Consider the following 18,135-nt stretch of genomic DNA (forward strand, 5'->3'; position numbering starts at 1 on the left):
ATAAAATAGAATAGATGTACAAAATCATTAATGTTCAGGCACATCCAATGGGGAAAATACAAGATTGTCTAAAATCTACCTTCAGCATGTCCATCAACAAAAAAAAAAAAAAAAAAAAAAAAAAAAAAAAAAAAATCCAAAAACTCACCTACAACATTGCCATAAGTCGGAGATTAAAGACAGCTCAAAAATAAAAGCAGATCTCACCGGGCATACAATTAATATGCAATTCTATAGCGTTATCTTCTCTATTTTTTATAATTATTGTGTTACAAATATATCATCCATATTGTAATCTCTCTCTCTCTCTCTGCACAACTTATATAAGGCATCCTTTTTCTCCAAAGTGCAACCATTGCAGTCTCTCTCAACTTCTCTGGCTCCACCCTCATCCAGTGGACAAGCTTTTTAGCTAACATATAACCAACCTTCCAAACCTCAGAAAGAAGTTAGTCTCTATCAAGGCACAGCCTCCTCACCATCCAAAGAAAGGACCATCTCTATTTCTCTTTCCATCCTTTTCGCAGAAAGTGGAAGCTTTAATTGTAGCTGACATTTCATCCCGCATTGTTGTTCCCTAGAAGGTATTCTCTCTCTCTCTCTCTCTCTCTCTCTCTCTCTAACTGTTCCTGTGGTACATTCAGCTGCTCTCCTGTGAGGCCATCCGCGAGTGAGTGTCAGTGAGGGGTTCAACATGTGACACATGGCCTTTTGAATAATCGAAGGGCTCCTCTGCAATGACACAATTCTACCCATTTTACCTTACAACGTACCCGACTCCCCACTTTACCCGACACCACTACCATCGAAACCAGGTTTATGAGCCATGTGTCGCCATAGGGATGCACAAAGGGGTAGGGTTCTTTTTTCCTTGTAATTATTTGAAGGGGCATTTACCAATATTTCCCTACACTTGACCTATATTTATTAAAACTCCACTATCTTTTACCTTTTTATTAATACTCCTCTGTTTTCTTATTTTTACATGATCTCTTTCTCCCCTATTCTTTTTAAATACCCAGATTATTCTTCATTTTCATTTGTAACATATTACACTTTTTTTCATATTGATTGGTTTAAAATATGGTTTGAACCGAACCACTTACAAGTTGTCTCATCCAATCATCAAGGATATTAACATAACTGATGTTATTTATTTATTTATTTTGTCTCATCCAATCATTAAGGATGTTGTTTATTTATTATTATTTTTTATCTCATCCATCATCACAAATTTAGCAATCTATTTTTTTTATCGGTATTGAAGTCTCAACCAATCTAAGGATTAAAAAATAAATAAAAAATGTGTGGCACTCGATTGGAACATATGATACTGATATAGATATATATCGGATGCAAAATTATTCTTTTTTGAATTTACAATATCCTTGATGATTAAATGAGACAAAACTTGTTAATGGTTTGGTTCAAACCATGTTTTGAACCAATCAATTTGAAAAAAGAGTGTAATAGGTTACAAGTGAAAAGGAAGGGTAACCTGGACATTTAGAAAAAGCAGGAGAGAAAGAGATGTAAAAATCAAAAGTAAGGGAGTATACTTGATGTAAGGGAGTGATAGTAAATTCCCCTTATTTGAATTAATTGCAATTGGCCTCGCTCTAAACTCCAAACTGATTAATCTGATAGATATAGAGTGTCAAAACTTAGCCCAGACCGATGATCCAAATCAATCGGAAAAACTTGGATTGTACCAAATCGGTTTTTATTCGATTGATTTTGGATTGAGGTATTGATGGAAGCGGCTGAAAAGTAGACTGAACAAAAATGACCAATAACCAAACTAAATAAAACTGATAAAAAAAAAAGAAGTGATAATGAGGTTAAAAATAGATGAATTGATTATCTATTTTTTAAAATATTAATGGGGATATTATTTGTAAATGGAATTGTTACAAATCAATGAATATGAGGTTATGAACAAAGAATTGATTTGTAAATTGTAATAATACTTCCATTGATCTCTTTGTTCACTATACAAATTTAGTTGGATAGTTAAATGAATGATTTGATGGTAGGGTTTCTTTTATGATTTCAAGATTAGTTATTTTCTCAGTAATTAGTTATCATTGGTTTCAATATTAGATTTCTTTCGCTTATAATGATAAACCACAATTTCGGCACAATTTTAAAGTGTTTTTGTAAAAAACTTTGTCACTCTATATTATGAATGTACCATTTCATTACGGTTCAAGCCAAAAAACAAAACAATCTAAAACCAATATTACTCTGATATTGAAAAACCAAAATAAATCGAAAATGTATAGGATCAAAACCAAAATCAAAACTGGTTTAACTCAACCAAAACCGAGCCAAAGCAACCGTTTAACACCTATAGATAGACCAATCGATCAAAGACTTATTAAGTAATCCCACAGATTAGGGACCGATTAGCCAAAATATCAATTTAGTAGGACTGATTAGGACTGATAACTAATTATTTAGGTTCTCTTTGGTATGATTTCTATTTGTATTTATTAGCCATTTTTTAGAAATTATTTGTGACAATAAATTATGGACCACAAATAGTATTCTTTGGTTACTATTTATAAAATAAATTATATAATGAGAAAATAGGTTTCACTTTTCACCTTCAACTTTGAGTTTCAAGCAACAGAGATGATAGTATTTGGGGTTTTTTATTGAAAAAGTATAAAACATATTGAAATCATGGTTTAAAGTATCTCCACTACCGATACAATATCCTCTAATACGTATCTTAAATTTAGCCGACCGATACGATACATGGAATTTTTAAAATCCTTTCATATCGATATATATCCTACGATACATACTGATATGCACCGATACACCATCGATACATACTGATACTCTATGAAAAATATACAATCGAGGTGAAATATATGTTTTGGTATGTATCAGTACGTATCAATGAGTATCAGTACGTATCGTGAGTATCAAGATGTATCGATCGGTACATATTGATGAGTATCGGTACGTACCAGTATGTACCGCTACAGTCATATAATGGCCAAGATGGATATTTTTTTCAAAAAACATGATTTTTTAAGGGGATTTTGTTCCAAAGTTGCTGCCAGCCATATTTCTCTCTAACTAAGTGGAAATCAAGGTTGGGAACAAGGATTTTACATTTATGGGACAACTATAAACCTTGAATTCTTAGTGCAATACCCTCAATTTAGTGTTTATGCATAATACGTATTATAAATAATTTTTTTTAACAATTTTTTAATGCAAAAGTGTTTAACATTTATGTGCATATCTTAGCGTATCTCAGATATGATACGATACCCTTTGATACATATCTTAATTTTGGCCGACCGATACCGATAATTTAATCCTTGACTGAAGTTACCTATTTACCATTGATTTTGAGTAGTTCAGCACACGTGCTCATTTAAGATAGCAAAAATTAGCATAAATGATTTGTTGCCACAAATCACAAATAGCTTGAGAATAATTTGTGATTTGTGATTTATTCTAATTTATTATAAATAGAAATAAGTGTCATAAATTATACCAAACACTTGTAAAAATAGAAATAAGTCGAATAAATACAAATAGAAATCAAACCAAAAAGAGCCTTAATCAATCTCGATCTTGATTTTGAGGATAAATCACTTAATCAATAAAATTTCGGCCATCGACTTGTTTGACATCCCTAATTTATTATTTAACATGATAGCATATGTATTTTAAAGCTCTACATTATATACTAAGGTGGATAGTCAATGATTTGTTATTATATAAATAAAAATAGTATGAAAGAATTTGGTTTTGTTGGCATAGAGAACACCAGCATGCAGAACCAATGGGTGGATACACGTCAGCATCTTTAGCACCTTGATGGGCAGGGTCAATTCTTTTCGCACGTTCTGTCTCTGAGCATTTCTTGCACTTATAGGATAGGTTCCCCACCCCACTATATATATATATATATATAATCGATGTTTCACACAAAATGAGGGATGTTGATGAATAAGATTTCAAGATCATATCAACCCACATCAAATCTCTTTTATTATCAATATGTGATCAACTAAACCAAAATTAGATAATATTATATCGTCCAAGGCAAACCCACTATGTGTACCATTTCCTGCTATGTCATGACTGGTGAATTTTATAGAGGTCATCAACCTTGTGAACAATATCAACTTTACAGTTAAGGGTAATTTAATTAATAATTATTTTTCATATCACATTTATGCTTTTGTGATCATATCCGTTGACTTTTAATGTTTATTAGGTTTGATATCAAAGAAAAAAAAAATTCAAAATGGCTGAATCATTGGAGAAGAAAGGATTTGTGGTGGAGAAGTTCGAACATGTCTCAGTTCCTCCAGCATTTAAAACAATCAATGGAGTCTACTTCTTGTCGAACTTGGATTTGTACCAGAACATTACTATTTCAACAATATATTGTTACAAATCAGAGACAAGGACTAGCAATAATGATGCCTGTGAGGTGATCAAACAAGCTTTGGCTGAGGTTTTGGTTCATTACTATCCATTTGCAGGGAGGCTTGGCATAGACTCTGAAGGGAAATTAGTTGTCAATTGCACAGGAGAAGGTGCTATATTCGTCGAAGCAGTTGCAAATTGCGATATTGATGTGTTAGGGGATGTCATAAACTTAAATTTTGGGACGCTGGGGAAACTTGTTCACACCTATCCAATTTCCCAAAACATCTTAGAAATGCCAATACTCACAGTTCAGGTATGGTGTTTTTTTTTTTCACATTTATTTTTAAGGTTACTTAGATTATGGTTGGAAAATCAAGTTTTTTATTTGAAAAAAATCAAAATTTGAAAATCTTGATGAAAGAGTCATGTAAACTTAATCACGAAAAAAAAAAATAACAAGACTCATTATGAATCATCCGAGTCAAATAAGTCTCATTCTTTTTACCAGAATATGTAGTAACTCAGCTAGTCCAAGTCATTTTTCAACTCTCTCTCTCTCAAATATATATATTTTATTTATCTATTTGGTAACTTTCCAAATCATCTTTTCAATGTTCATTTTGGAATTTAGTAAACCACACAATCATTGCATGTTTTTTAATTTTATTATCTCTTACCTTTGAACGAATCAGCATTTTGCCTCGGTCAATGAACCAATAATGACATTTTTTGCTTTTCACATTCGTTTTTTCTTTGTTTTGGTTGAAGTGATAGGATTGGATATTGATTGAATTCTCATTGGATGTGATTGAATTTAAATATTCTTTGATTCGGATATCCTTCAATTAGATGCGGATACTCTTAAATGGATACAAATATGGATTTTGACTATTCATTTAGATCCCTAAAAGCAACCAAGTATAGAGATTTTTTTATTAATATTTTATATTCATTAGCATGATGTTTATTCATTATTTATTGTTATTAATTAATAAGTATGTACCATAATTTGAAAATTTTAAAAAAAATGTTACTCACCTTGATTAGGTTTGACCAAATCGAATCATTAGGTTTTCTAAAAGACAAGTGAAGTCAGAAAGCATGATTTTCCAACTATTTATTAATAACAACTTAATCGTAAGTACAATATTATCTTTTTACATCCTTAGGTGACAAGGTTCAAGTGTGGAGGGTTTGTTCTTGGAGTAGCACATAACCACTGCATTTCAGATGGCATAGCTTCCATGGAATTTCTAAGTTCTTGGGCTGAAATCGCTAGAGGCTCACCGAGAACTATCTTCCCGTTCCTTGACAGAAGCATATTGAGTTCAAGACAACCTCTTAAGATTGAATTTCCCCACCAAGAGTTTTATGAGATAAAAGAATTTCCAAAGAGTGTTCTTGCTTCCAAAGATGAAGAACTTGTACGCAAATCCTTTTGTTTAAAAGAGAAGAAATTGAACCACTTAAGAACATTAGCAATGGAAGATAGAAAAATAGAGAAATGCTCAAACTTCACACTGGTAGCAGCTTATGCATGGCTTGCCATAACTGAAGCACTTCAGATGGAACCTGATCATCAAACAAAGCTTGTTTTCGCGGTTGATCTCCGGTCAAAGTTCAACCCACCCTTACCTAAAGGGTACTTCGGCAACGCCGTCTTCCATCCCTGTTGTCTTTGCACTGCCGGAGAATTAACAAGTAAGCCATTTTCATTTGCAGTAAAATTGGTGCAAGATGCAATCAAATCGGTGACTGAGGAATATGCAAGATCAGCCATTGACCATTATGAAGTGAAAGGAACAAATCCTTTTGGTTCCTATACTCTTTTTATTTCTTCATGGACTAAATTGGGTTTTCTTGATAATGATTTTGGATGGGGGAAACCAACTCAGACAACCCTTGCAAATCCAGGGCCTAATTTGTGCTTTACTCTTCCTCAAAGTGAAGACAAGAAGGATGTAAATATCCTAATGGTCATGGCATCATCTCTTATGCATACCTTTGAAGGGCTTATTGAATCCTAGTTGAGACTAGAGTGAGATCACATGCTTGTTAAGTTGGTATATCACTGTATGTTGTATGGTGAACTCTATGTTGTCGTATGTTGTTTTTTTTTTTTTTCAGTATGACGTGGAGGTTAAATTGGTAATAAGATTTTTCCCGTAAATAGTGAAGGTTGAATTTAAATTTGAAATATGTAAATAGGGGCCGTATTGATATTATTTGATAGATTGCTTTATTAATTGATGTTTATCATGAATGATTGATCGAGTTTTCCTATGCCCACAATCCATTCACTGTAGAGCTTGAGATCCTCGAGGAGGGTATCATCGAGACTTATTTTAGATGTATGTTAGGTCAAACACCAAGAAAATACAAAAATAAACAGATAATAAATCTACACAACACAGAGATTTAACGAGGTTCACACATCGGGGTGGTTTGCTACATCCTCGGGTGAAGAAGAAGAGGTTTTATTATGTAGAAGAGAGATTACACCCAAAGCAACGACGAGAAAACTTGCCCTGAAACCCTAGCTCAAAAGAAAGAAAAAAAAAAAAAAAAAACTCCAAAATACAATGACTTTCTCAACAAGACAACAATACATTATAAACTCCAAGTCATGGGTCGACCCATCGGGTTGCGGACAATCCGGTCGAACCATGCCAAAGAAGCCCAATAGGATATAGCCAAACAAACTTAATTTTCAACTCCACCTTCAGAATGACCATCAACAGAGAGGGAAAGAATAATAATATAATGGCGGTTATATAAACCTTTTCTTGAAGGGAGGACGTGAAGATGATCTCATTGCTATTAAGAGATGATGTGGTAGCATATTCATTGGCAAAGAAAACTACTAAATCTCATGCTTTTAAATATTGATTATTTGCTTCTCAATTCATTATTGAAGACTTCAGATGGGACTCGGAAGAGAGACCTAGATATAGATTTCGTTGATCTGCTCTCTTGAGTAGTTTTCTCTTAGGTTGGTTTTCTCTCTGCTGATGGCAATGCTGAAGGTGAAAGGAAACCTACCCTGTATTTTATTTCCTTGGGATATCCTTTCACGATTGGATATCTTTGGAATACTGGTCATGTTTGAACTTTCAAAGAATATCTTTCAACTTTGCATCCCCTCAGGATTTTAATCTAAATTTCTTATTAAAATTGAAGAAATCAAAGCTAAGGTAAGGTTTGGACAGCTTCATATATAACTATAGCTAAATTATACTTTGAAATTAACTGGGATCGTAGGGCTGCTTATCACCCAAGTTCTATTAAATCAAGGGTATTGATAATGTCTTCAAAAGGTTGAAAACTGAGCAGTTGATTAAACCACTGTTGAGCTAGTTATGCTTGATCTTGGTTCAACAAAGATTGATCTCCAACCCAGATTTTAAAATTTATCGGTCTCAATCGATATGGATCCAGATTAGATAGGATCGGTATCAACTGGGATCAGATGGATTCACCCTTTTTTTTTTTTCAAAATATTTATATTTTGGGTCATTTTATCCTTTACTTTACCAATGGATTGATATTGGATTGATTAAATCAAAGATTGGTCATGTCAGATATCAATCGAATTCAAACAATCCTAACCGATCTGGTCGATTTTTTAAATCCTCCTAACCATTAGATGGCTAATTGAAGAAGAGCCGGACTGCCTGTTCACCCCCTATGAACTGAACGAACTGGTCCTCTCTTTGACTAATAAATGCTGCAGACTGATTCTCTCGTCATTAGCAATTTGTTACTTCTACGTGTCAATGTCAGATGCAAATATTATAAACAGAAAAATTCCCTCATTTTCCTGAAGTGGTTGGAACATGAAGTGCATGCGTCCCCACGTTGTTCAAGAAAAGTACATAAATCATAAATATGAGATTCAATTCTCATCCTCCTCTAAATAAATATTGAGGCAGGTGTTCGTCAAAAAACAAAGAAAGTTCGTTTCATGTTTGAGGTTGAGTATTTTCATAATGTTATGGTGAATGAGAATTCATTTATTCGTCGTTGAGATATCAAGAAGGAATTTTAGGTCAATCTTATAGGAGTTTGTAAAATCTAAAATGGTAGGTGAGCCGTCCTCTATTCCACTTTTCTTTAATTGTAATGTCTCTCTTTCTCCCTACCCCTACCCCGGGGAAAAATTATATAAGGCACCCTTTTGCGTTAAAGTGCAATCATCTCAGTTTCTCTCTCAACTTCTGTGGCTCCACCCACATCCAGTGGACAAGCTTTTTAGCTAACAAATCACTAACCTTCCAGGCACAGAAAGAAGTTGACCTCTATCAAGGCATAACCTTCTTGCTATCCAAAGAAAGGACCATCTCTATTTCTCTTTCCATCCTTTCGCCAAAAAGTGAAAGCTTCTGGTACCATTGTTCACCAGAAGGAAGGTAATCTCTCTCTCTCTCTCTCTCTCTCTCTCTCTCTCTCTCTCTCTCTCTCTCCCCCTCCTCCTCCTAGTAGATTCGGCTACTCTCTTGTGAGGCCATCCGCGAGTGTAATTATTTAATCGGTCTCTTCTCCATAGATACCAAGGACCAAAGAGTGATCTCATGCATCCCGAGATCACCCTAGCTGGGAGATTACTCTCAGGTCCCTAGGTCTATGGAGAGGAATCTTATCCCCAATGAGAGGGCTTGCATCAGGATCTTTAGCGCCCTGATGGGTAGCGTCTAGTCTTTTCGCATGCCTCATCTTTGGATGTTTCTTGCACTGGACAAGGTCTTTCCTCCCATAAATATATATAAATCGATTTTTCTTACATGGTGAGTAATCTTGATGGATAAGATCCCCAGACAATATCAACCCATATAAAATCTCTTTAGTGATCGATGTAGATCAACCACCATATGACCGAAATGGAATAGTAATTAACATATCCTTTATAAGACAAGCCCGCTATGCATACAATTTCCTACTATTTCATGGCTGGTGAATTTTGCTGAGGTCATCAACCTTGTGAGCATATAGACTTCACTTTTAAAGGGTAATTTAATTAATAATTATTTTTCATATCACATTTATGCTTCTGTTGACTTTTAATGTTTATTAGGTTTGACTTCAAAGAAGAAGAAAAATTTTTTTTTAATCAAAATGACTGAATCAATGGAGAAGGAAGCATTTGTGGTAGAGAAGTTTGAACCTGTCTCAGTTCCTCCAGCATTTAAAACAATCGATGGGGTCTACTTCTTGTCGAACTTGGATTTGTACCAGAACTTTACTATTTCAACACTGTATTGCTACAAATCAGAGACAAGGACTAGCAATGATAATGCCTGTGAAGTGATCAAACAAGCTTTGGCTGAGGTTTTAGTTCACTACTATCCATTTGCAGGGAGGTTTGACATAGGCTCTGAAGGGAAACTAGTTGTCAATTGCACAGGAGAAGGTGCTATATTCGTTGAAGCAGTTGCATATTGCGATCTTGATTTGTTAGGGAATGTCACAAACTTAAATTTTGGGATGCTGGGGAAGCTTGTTCATACCTATCCAATTTCCCAAAACATCTTAGAATTGCCATTACTGACAGTTCAGGTAAGGGTTGGTTTTTTTTTTTTGGAAGGTTATTAAGTCATAGTTGGAAAATCAAGTTTTTATATGGAAAAGTTAAAACTTTGAAAAAATTTGGTTGAGAGCCATGTAGATTCTATCAATATAAAAAATGATGAGACTCGATTATGAAACATCCGAGTCAAATTAGACTCACCCTTTTTCCCCTAGTCCATAAAACTCATAAAGTTTAGTCATTTTTCCTCTCTCTCTCTCTCTCTCTCTCTCTCTATATATATATATATATATATATGCATTGAGTAAGTAATTCCCCTAATCATAGTTGATTTTGAAATTTAGAAAACAACACAACCGTTGCTTGTTTTTTAAGCTATTAATATCTTTTACCTTGGTCAATGAAATAGAATTTTACCTTAACGAAAAAATAATGACATTTCTTGCTTTTGACATTTGTTTTTTCTTTGCTTCGATAATGCAATCAAGAATATTTATATTCATTAGCATGATGCTTCCTCGTTCAATTGCGATTCTTTCCTTTTATATATATATATATATATATATATATATATATATATATATTTATTTATTTATTTATTAATTTACAATAATTTAGATATTAGAAAAAGGGAAAGGGATAGGTATGCCACCGATATCAAGTATGCTAGCGGATAGCACCAATAGGATCACATGATGGTGCATCATTTAGAAAGGATATGAGGGTCATTTCAAAAAAGGGAAGAGCGAGAGATAGACACAATGGGTGCTAGCATACTTGATCTCAGTAGTATACCCAACCTTTTCCCTAAAAAAAAAAAACATGTTACCCACCCCAATTAGGTTTGACCAAATCAAATCTTCAATATTAATAAAAGACGATAGAGTCAAAAAGCATGATTTTCCAACTATTTATTACATGAGTAACAACTATATCGTAACTATAAAATTATCTTCTTACATCCTTAGGTGACAAGGTTTAAGTGTGGAGGGTTTGTTCTTGGAGTAGCAAATAACCACTGCATGGCAGATGGGATAGCTATCAATGATTTTCTAAGTTCTTGGGCTCAAATCGCCAGAGGCTTACCGATGACTGTCTTCCCGTTCCTTGACAGAAGCATATTGAGTTCAAGACAACCTCCTGAGATTGAATTTCCCCACCAAGAGTTTTATGAGATAAAAGATGTTCCAAAGAGTGTTCTTGCTTTCAAAGATGAAGAATTTGTACGGAAATCTTTTTGTTTAAAAGACAAAAAATTGAACCACTTAAGAACATTAGCAATGGAAGATGGAAAAATAGAGAAATGCTCCAACTTCACATTGGTAGCAGCTTATGCATGGCGTGTCATGACTGAAGCACTTCAGATGGAAGCTGATCATCAAACAAAGCTTGTTTTCGCAGTCGATCTCCGGTCAAAGTTCAACCCGCCCTTATCGAAAGGGTTCTTCGGCAACGCCGTCTTCCATCCCTGTTGTCTTTGCAGTGCCGGAGAATTAACAAGTAAGCCATTTTCATTTGCAGTAAAATTGGTGCAAGATGCAATCAAATCAGTGACTGAGGAATATGCAAGATCTGCCATTGACCATTATGAAGTGAAAGGAACAAATCCTTTTGGTGCCTATACTCTTTTTATTTCTTCATGGACTAAATTGGGTTTTCTTGATAATGATTTTGGATGGGGGAAACCAACTCAAACAACCCTTGGAAATCCAGGGCCTAATTTGTGCTTTACTCTTCCACAAAGTGAAGACAAGAAGGATATAAATATCCTAATGGTCATGGCATCATCTCTTATGAATTCCTTTGAAGGGCTTATTGAAACCTAGTTGAGACTTGAGTGAGATCACATGCTTGTTAAATTGGTATGTTACTATATATGTTGTATGGTGAACAATATGTTGTATTTTATTTTTTTCAGTATGATGTGGACCAGATAAGACAGAATAAATTGGTAATAAGATTTTCCTGTAACTAGTGAAGGTTGAATTTAAATTTGAAATATATAAATAGGGGCCTTATTAATATAATTTGATAGATTGCTTTATTGATTGATGTTTACCATGAATGATTGATATTAAATATTTGATCGAGTTTTCCTATGCCCACAATCCAGTCACTATGGAGTTTGAGATGATAGAGGAGGGTATTGTCGAGAGCATATTTTGGGAATATAATAAAACCTTATGAGGTATATGAATCTTAGGATAATAGGTGAACTTATCCTCTATAGGTGTAGGATGATTTGTAAGTAATCTCTTGCTCCTTAGAAAGGTCAGAAGAAAAAGGGAATACCACCCAGCATGAAGTGGGCTTCGGCTGGTGTGGATTGACCTAAAACCGATTAAATTATTCAATCCAAGAACTTAAACTACTTGGTAGAGAGGAGGCCCAGTGGTAGATAAGGTCAATCAAAGTCTCAAACTTTAAGTAAAAGTGGGATTATTCCTAAACACTCCCCCTCGTGGGTTATAGTAGATGTGGCACATGTGATAATGTACTTGGTTATCTGAAGCCAGTCCTTATGAACTTGAGTCTAATTACAATATAAAAATGCAATATTTGTATACATCCATAATTAGGTTATAAAGTTCAAGTGGAATTTTTAAATTCTTCTGCTGAAATCACTAGAATTCTCTCATAATGAGTTATATGAGATAAAAGATGTTCCAAAGAACATCCTTGCATCTAAAGATAATGAACTTAATACTCAAATCCTCCTGCTTCAAAGAAAAGATGTTGGCCAGTCCATTTAAGGTCCTTAGCAATGGAAGATGGAGAAGTAGAGAAATGCTCAAACTTCACGGCGGTGGCAGCACATTCATGGTGCGTCATGACTGAGTCACTCAAGATGGAAGCTGATCAACTGACAAAGCTTGTTTTTCCCGTCGATCTCCGGTTGAAATTTAACCTGCCATTACCGAAGGGGTACTTCGGCAATGCCATAATTCATCCAAGTTGTCTTTGCAGTGCCGGAGAATTAAGGAGTAAGCCACTGTCGTTCACAGTTAAATTGGTGCAAGAAGTAATCAAGTCGGTGATTGAAAAATATGCAAGATCAGCTATTGATTATCACAGGAGTGAAAAGAGTAAATCCTTTGGCAACTTATACTCTCTTAAGACTCTGTATATCTTCAAAGACTAGATTGGTTTATAGAAATCAATTTGGACCACCATTGCAAATTTGGATAGGATTCCTCTCCATGGAGTCTAAGGATCAGGGAGTGATCCTATGGCTGAGGTGACCTAAAGACACAGTGTTGTCATGAGTTCCTCGAAGGCATTCATAAGAGATGCTGTCATGACCATTAATATACTAGCAAACTTGCAAGTGTGGTCAAGTGTTGTGTGTGTCTGTGTGTGTGTGTGTGAGAGAGAGAGAGAGAGAGAGAGAGTAAATGAATATTTTGCAAGGTAAAAACATTAACAAATAGTTAAATCAGAGGTGACTTTAAGAGAGGAGTGAATATGGGTATTACAAGTGGGGACATGGAGAATTTCTCTCGTCCACATTTATGGAAGAGAGAGTGTGAGAGAGAGATTGAGAGAGATACTTATGGAGAGAAATTTTTTTTTTAAATAATTAGGGAGAGATGTTAAATGGGGGAAAATTTCTCTCCTCCACGATTAGGGAAGGGAGTGTATGAGAGAGAGAGAATTATGGAGAGATTTTTTTTTTTTTTAATAATTATGGAGATATTTTAAATGGGGGAGAATTTCTCTTCTCTGCGTTTAGGGAAGAGAGAGTGTGTGAGAGAGAAAGAGATTGAGAGATAATTATAGAGAGAATTTTTTTTTCTTTACATAATTATAGAGATATGTTAAATGGGGGAGAATTTTTCTCCTCCACGTTTAGGAAAGAGAGAGTGGAAATTTATTTGAAAATAAGATAATTATAGAGAGATTTAAATTAGTAAAGTTTTAAATTAGGGAAGAGAGAGAATGTGTGTGTGTGTGTGAGAGAGAGAGGGAGAGATAATTATGGAGAATATTTTTTTTTTTAAATAATTATGGACAGATGTTACATGGGGGAGTTTATGGAGATATGTTAAATGGGGGAGGATTTTTCTCCTCCACGTTTAGGGAAGAGAGAGGGAGTGGGGAAGAAGAAGCAGAAGAAATCCACTTTCTCTAATGGGGTCATCCATATTTAAATGTCTTTTTTTTTTCAATATATAATATAAATCAGTCTCCCATTCTGTATAGTTCATATTATATGTTGTGTGAACTATATTGCTTCCATATTCAATACATGCTCTCTCTCTCTCTCTCTCTCTCTCTCTCTCTCATGGCAGCCTAAGCATCACGTATGTACACTAAGACATATTTTATTTGTTAAATTAGTAGAGTTTTAAATTAGGGAAGAGAGAGTATGTGAGAGAAAGAGAGATAATTTATGGAGAGAATTTTTTATTTTAAATAATTATGGAAATATTATATAGAGGGGAATTTTTCTCCTCCACATTTAGGGAAGAGAGAGAGAGAGAGAGAGAGAGAGAGAGAGAGAGAGAGAGAGAGGGAGAGGGAGAGAGATAATTATGAATAGCGGATAATTATGAATTATGGATTGATTTTTTTTATTTTTTATTTATTTTTTTAAATATGGAGAGATGTTAAATGGGGGCATGAGTCGTAATTTAAGTAGTAAATGAGGGAATTTGGGTCAGATAGTAAATTTTACCAAAAAACACAAATACGTCCTTTTATAGAGTACATAGATGGTAGCCTACATCACGTATGCACACTAAAGCATATTCTATTTGTTAAATTAATAAAGTTTTAAATTATGGAAGAGAGAGTATGAGAGAGAGAGAGAGAGATTGAGAGATATAATTATGGAGATAATTTTTATTTTATTTTTTTTAAAATAATTATAGAGATATGTTACATGGGGAAGAATTTTTCTCCTCCACCACTCCACGTTTAGGGAAGAGAAAGTGAGAGAGAAAGAGAGAGGGAGAGGGAGATAATTATGGATAGTGGATAATTATGAATTATGGAGTGAATTTATATATATATATATATATATATATGGAGAGATGTTAAATGGGGGTATTAGTCGTAATTTAAGTGGCATTTGGGTCAGATGGTAAAGTTCGCTAAAAAACACAAGTACTTCCTTTTATAGAGTACATAGATTTAGACTTCTTTTCTTCCAACTAATTTGTGCTTTAACCTCCCTTAAAGTAACCCAAGGGGGTAGCATAGTTGGTGAGCAATGAACTTAGTACGAGCCGTAAACTCGGACATCCTAAGTTTAACTTCCACTAGGCACATCTTGAGCCACTCACATGGGGGTGTTTAGTGATCTTCACTATTTTTAGTGAAAGTTGAATGGTTCTCATTCAACCCTGGTATGCCCCGATCCATACGATTGTGGGGTCAGTATCGGCCCGTGGGACTAGTCAGGCCAAAGGCCTGGATACCCATCATAATTAAAAATAAATAAATAAATAACTCCCTTAAAGTGAATAAAAGAAATATCTAAATATATCAATGGTTATGAGTCATGAAAACATCTCTCATGAATGTCTTCGAGGAGTTCATCCAAATCTTGTTGGAATAAATTATCCTATACCTATAGTAACAAGCAAAGGTGTTTTTTATCACTTGCATTTTGTAATCTCTCTCTCTCTCTCTCTCTCTTTTTTTAGTAAAAGAATCTTGTTTATCTAGTGTTATCGACGTCCAAACACAAGTGACTGTGAAAAGACCTAACTGTCCCTTGGGCTCCATAATGTTTTGTATAATAGAGATATCAATGAATTTATTCACCCTTTCAAAAAAAAAAAGAAAAAAAGAAAAAAAGGTCAACGGGTTATATTATATTGTTTCAAATACGCTTGGCTAATAATTAAATCCACCATGACATTCAATTTCATAATAGGTATTAAGCTGGAGGCATTAACAAAGGTACAAGAAAAATTAGGCAACTCATACCGTGCATAAACTTCAATACACATCCCTGCATAAGACAACCGTTCCATAATCATTTGTAAGAGATCCAATAATGCTTAAGGCTTCAGATGGCCAATAATGTAATGGGAGATTTAGAAAATTGACCCAAATAAGAACTAAACTTAAATATATCTTTCCCAGTGAAATAGAAGGACCGAATATTAGAAAGACTCCATAGTCTTTTTTTTTTTTTTTTTTTTTGGGGGGGGGGGGGGTGGGGTTGTTGGAGAGGGCTTAAAGCCAGCTTAGAATTTAATAGAAAAAAATGAAAAGAATACAAAGAAACCCAATAATACAGCCAAACAAACTTCATTCTCAACTCCACATTCAGTAAGGCTATCATCAGGGATGGAAAGAAGACTAATAATATAATGGCGGTTATACAAATCGTTCATTGAAGGGATGACATGGAGATTATCTCATTGCTATCGAGAGATGAATGTGGTAGCAGATTTGCTAGCAAAAAAAGCTGCTAAAATCTTAGTTATTTGCTCCTCTGTTCATTATGGACCGAAGACTTCAGACGAGGCGAAAGAGAGACCTAAATATAGATTAAGTAATTTTCTCTTGAGTTGGGTTTTATCTTTACTGATGACAATGTCAAAGATGGAGGTAACCTACCTAGCTTAGATTTAATTTTCTTGGGATATTTTTTCGCTGCCGGATATTTTGATGTATACTATTCTTTTTTTCTTTTCTATATATTTATAAAATCTGCCGACCGTTAGAATAAAAAAAGACTAATAATTTAAAATACTAACAAAAACATCAAGATTCACGAGAACCAGAAACATTACACTTTTCTCTAGGTAACGTGCAGAAAAAATTACATAATGCGAGCATTTTGAAATCCATTAATAGAAGAAAGTGTTTCATCTTATAAAATGTATAATCTCTAATGTCTTCTTTGTCCTTTCTATCCTCTTTACGGCTTGGAATAAAAAAAAAAAGTAAAGAGTAGGTTGGGATATTAGTCATGTTCCAACTTTTAAAGATTATCTTTCCAACTCCGAGTCCCCTCAGGGGGGAAAAAAAAAAAAACCAAACTACTTATTAAAATTGAAGAAATCAAAGCAAAGGTTAGGTTGAAATTAACTGGGATCGTAGGGATGCTTATCACCAAAGTTATTTTAATTTAAGAGTATTGATAATGTATTCAAAAGGTTGAAAACTGACCAGGTGATTAATCAAGTGTTGAGCTGGTTATGGTTGATCTTGGTTCAACAAAGAATGACCTCCAGCCAAGGTTTTAAAACTTGGGATCAATCTCAATCAATAGGGACCTAGATTCAATAGGACTGGAATTAGTTGGATCAGATGGATTTATCTCTCTTTTTTTAATTGTGTTTTGGCCATTCTATCCTTTACCTTACTAGTGGGTTGGTATTGGATCGATCAAATTAGGGATTGGTCTTTTCTGATACCAATCGAATCCGAGCAATCCTAACCGATATGATCTGATTTTTAAAACCATGCCTCCAAAATGTAAAAGACTGTGAGGGGTTGAGGTGTCAATCGGTTGGGCCAGGGCGGTCTTGATCGGGCCTAGTCGGGCTTGACCATTTGAAAGCCTTACACTGTGAACGCCCGTTTAAGTAAACGGGCCTAGCTTTGGGGGGCATGATATGATTTATAATCTGGCCATTCGGTGTCGGGTTTTAATCGGGCTTCCTTAAATGGGTATCAACCGGGCTATAGACCTATTTAATTCTAAACGAGCTCTAAACGGGCTTTAACGTGCCTACCATAAGATTATTTTCTTAAGTGGATTGAAGGGCTAAAAATATGTAACATAACTCTTTAATAAAGAAGAGAAGTGATATGAGATTATGGTTGTTATTAAAAATAAAAAAATAAATAAAAAATTATGACTATTACAAATTACAAAACAAAGGTTTATTAAATCAAATCCTATGACAAAGTAAAAGGCAAGAAAGTTTAATTAGTTTCTTACTAGTAGTGGCAAAATATGAACTTTATGTAGTATTAAAAGGTTCGTGTTGGGTCGGGCTACAACTAGTCGGTTCAAGTCGAGCTTATAAACGTGTCAGTTTGGTCAGACGCCCAACAGGCTAGCTACCTGCATTGTGAATGCCCGTTTAATAAACATGTCATGTTCAAGCCCAACACATTTATTCATCGGGCCGATCAAAGTCAGGCCATAAACATGTCGAGCTCGATTGGGCCTATCGGTGTGGGCTTAGAATTGACACGCCTAGTGAGGTGTAACTTAATTAAATGGTTTTTAG

At 34.6% G+C, this 18,135-nt stretch overlaps 3 protein-coding genes across 3 annotated transcripts; all 3 read left to right on the top strand.

The window, feature by feature from the left end:
* The first annotated feature begins 368 nt into the window (after positions 1-368).
* LOC122075457 (omega-hydroxypalmitate O-feruloyl transferase-like) lies at positions 369-6,663 on the top strand. Its single transcript, XM_042640490.1, has 3 exons — positions 369-584; positions 4,250-4,720; positions 5,577-6,663. Exons 2-3 carry the CDS (start codon positions 4,280-4,282, stop codon positions 6,432-6,434), a joined length of 1,299 nt encoding a protein of 432 aa, XP_042496424.1. The 5' UTR covers positions 369-584; positions 4,250-4,279; the 3' UTR covers positions 6,435-6,663.
* Positions 6,664-8,609: 1,946 nt separating this feature from the next.
* On the top strand, positions 8,610-11,988 carry LOC122077597 (omega-hydroxypalmitate O-feruloyl transferase-like). Its single transcript, XM_042643569.1, has 3 exons — positions 8,610-8,816; positions 9,479-9,960; positions 10,900-11,988. The coding sequence occupies exons 2-3, from the start codon at positions 9,520-9,522 to the stop codon at positions 11,755-11,757; spliced, it is 1,299 nt and encodes a 432-aa protein (XP_042499503.1). The 5' UTR covers positions 8,610-8,816; positions 9,479-9,519; the 3' UTR covers positions 11,758-11,988.
* A 707-nt stretch (positions 11,989-12,695) lies between these two features.
* On the top strand, positions 12,696-13,073 carry LOC122076377 (omega-hydroxypalmitate O-feruloyl transferase-like). The gene has a single exon (XM_042641680.1). It carries the CDS (start codon positions 12,696-12,698, stop codon positions 13,071-13,073), a length of 378 nt encoding a protein of 125 aa, XP_042497614.1.
* The last annotated feature ends 5,062 nt before the right edge of the window (positions 13,074-18,135 follow it).

This window comes from Macadamia integrifolia, chromosome 4, assembly GCF_013358625.1.
Source record: "Macadamia integrifolia cultivar HAES 741 chromosome 4, SCU_Mint_v3, whole genome shotgun sequence".
Taxonomy (NCBI): Eukaryota; Viridiplantae; Streptophyta; class Magnoliopsida; order Proteales; family Proteaceae; genus Macadamia; species Macadamia integrifolia.

Coding starts and splice junctions, on each gene's coding strand:
- LOC122077597 (XM_042643569.1), top strand. CDS start 9,520: ATGACTGAATCAATGGAGAAGGAAGCATTTGTGGTAGAGAAGTTTGAA. Junction 9,961..10,899: donor TGCCATTACTGACAGTTCAG/GTAAGGGTTGGT, acceptor TTACATCCTTAG/GTGACAAGGTTTAAGTGTGG.
- LOC122076377 (XM_042641680.1), top strand. CDS start 12,696: ATGGAAGATGGAGAAGTAGAGAAATGCTCAAACTTCACGGCGGTGGCA.
- LOC122075457 (XM_042640490.1), top strand. CDS start 4,280: ATGGCTGAATCATTGGAGAAGAAAGGATTTGTGGTGGAGAAGTTCGAA. Junction 4,721..5,576: donor TGCCAATACTCACAGTTCAG/GTATGGTGTTTT, acceptor TTACATCCTTAG/GTGACAAGGTTCAAGTGTGG.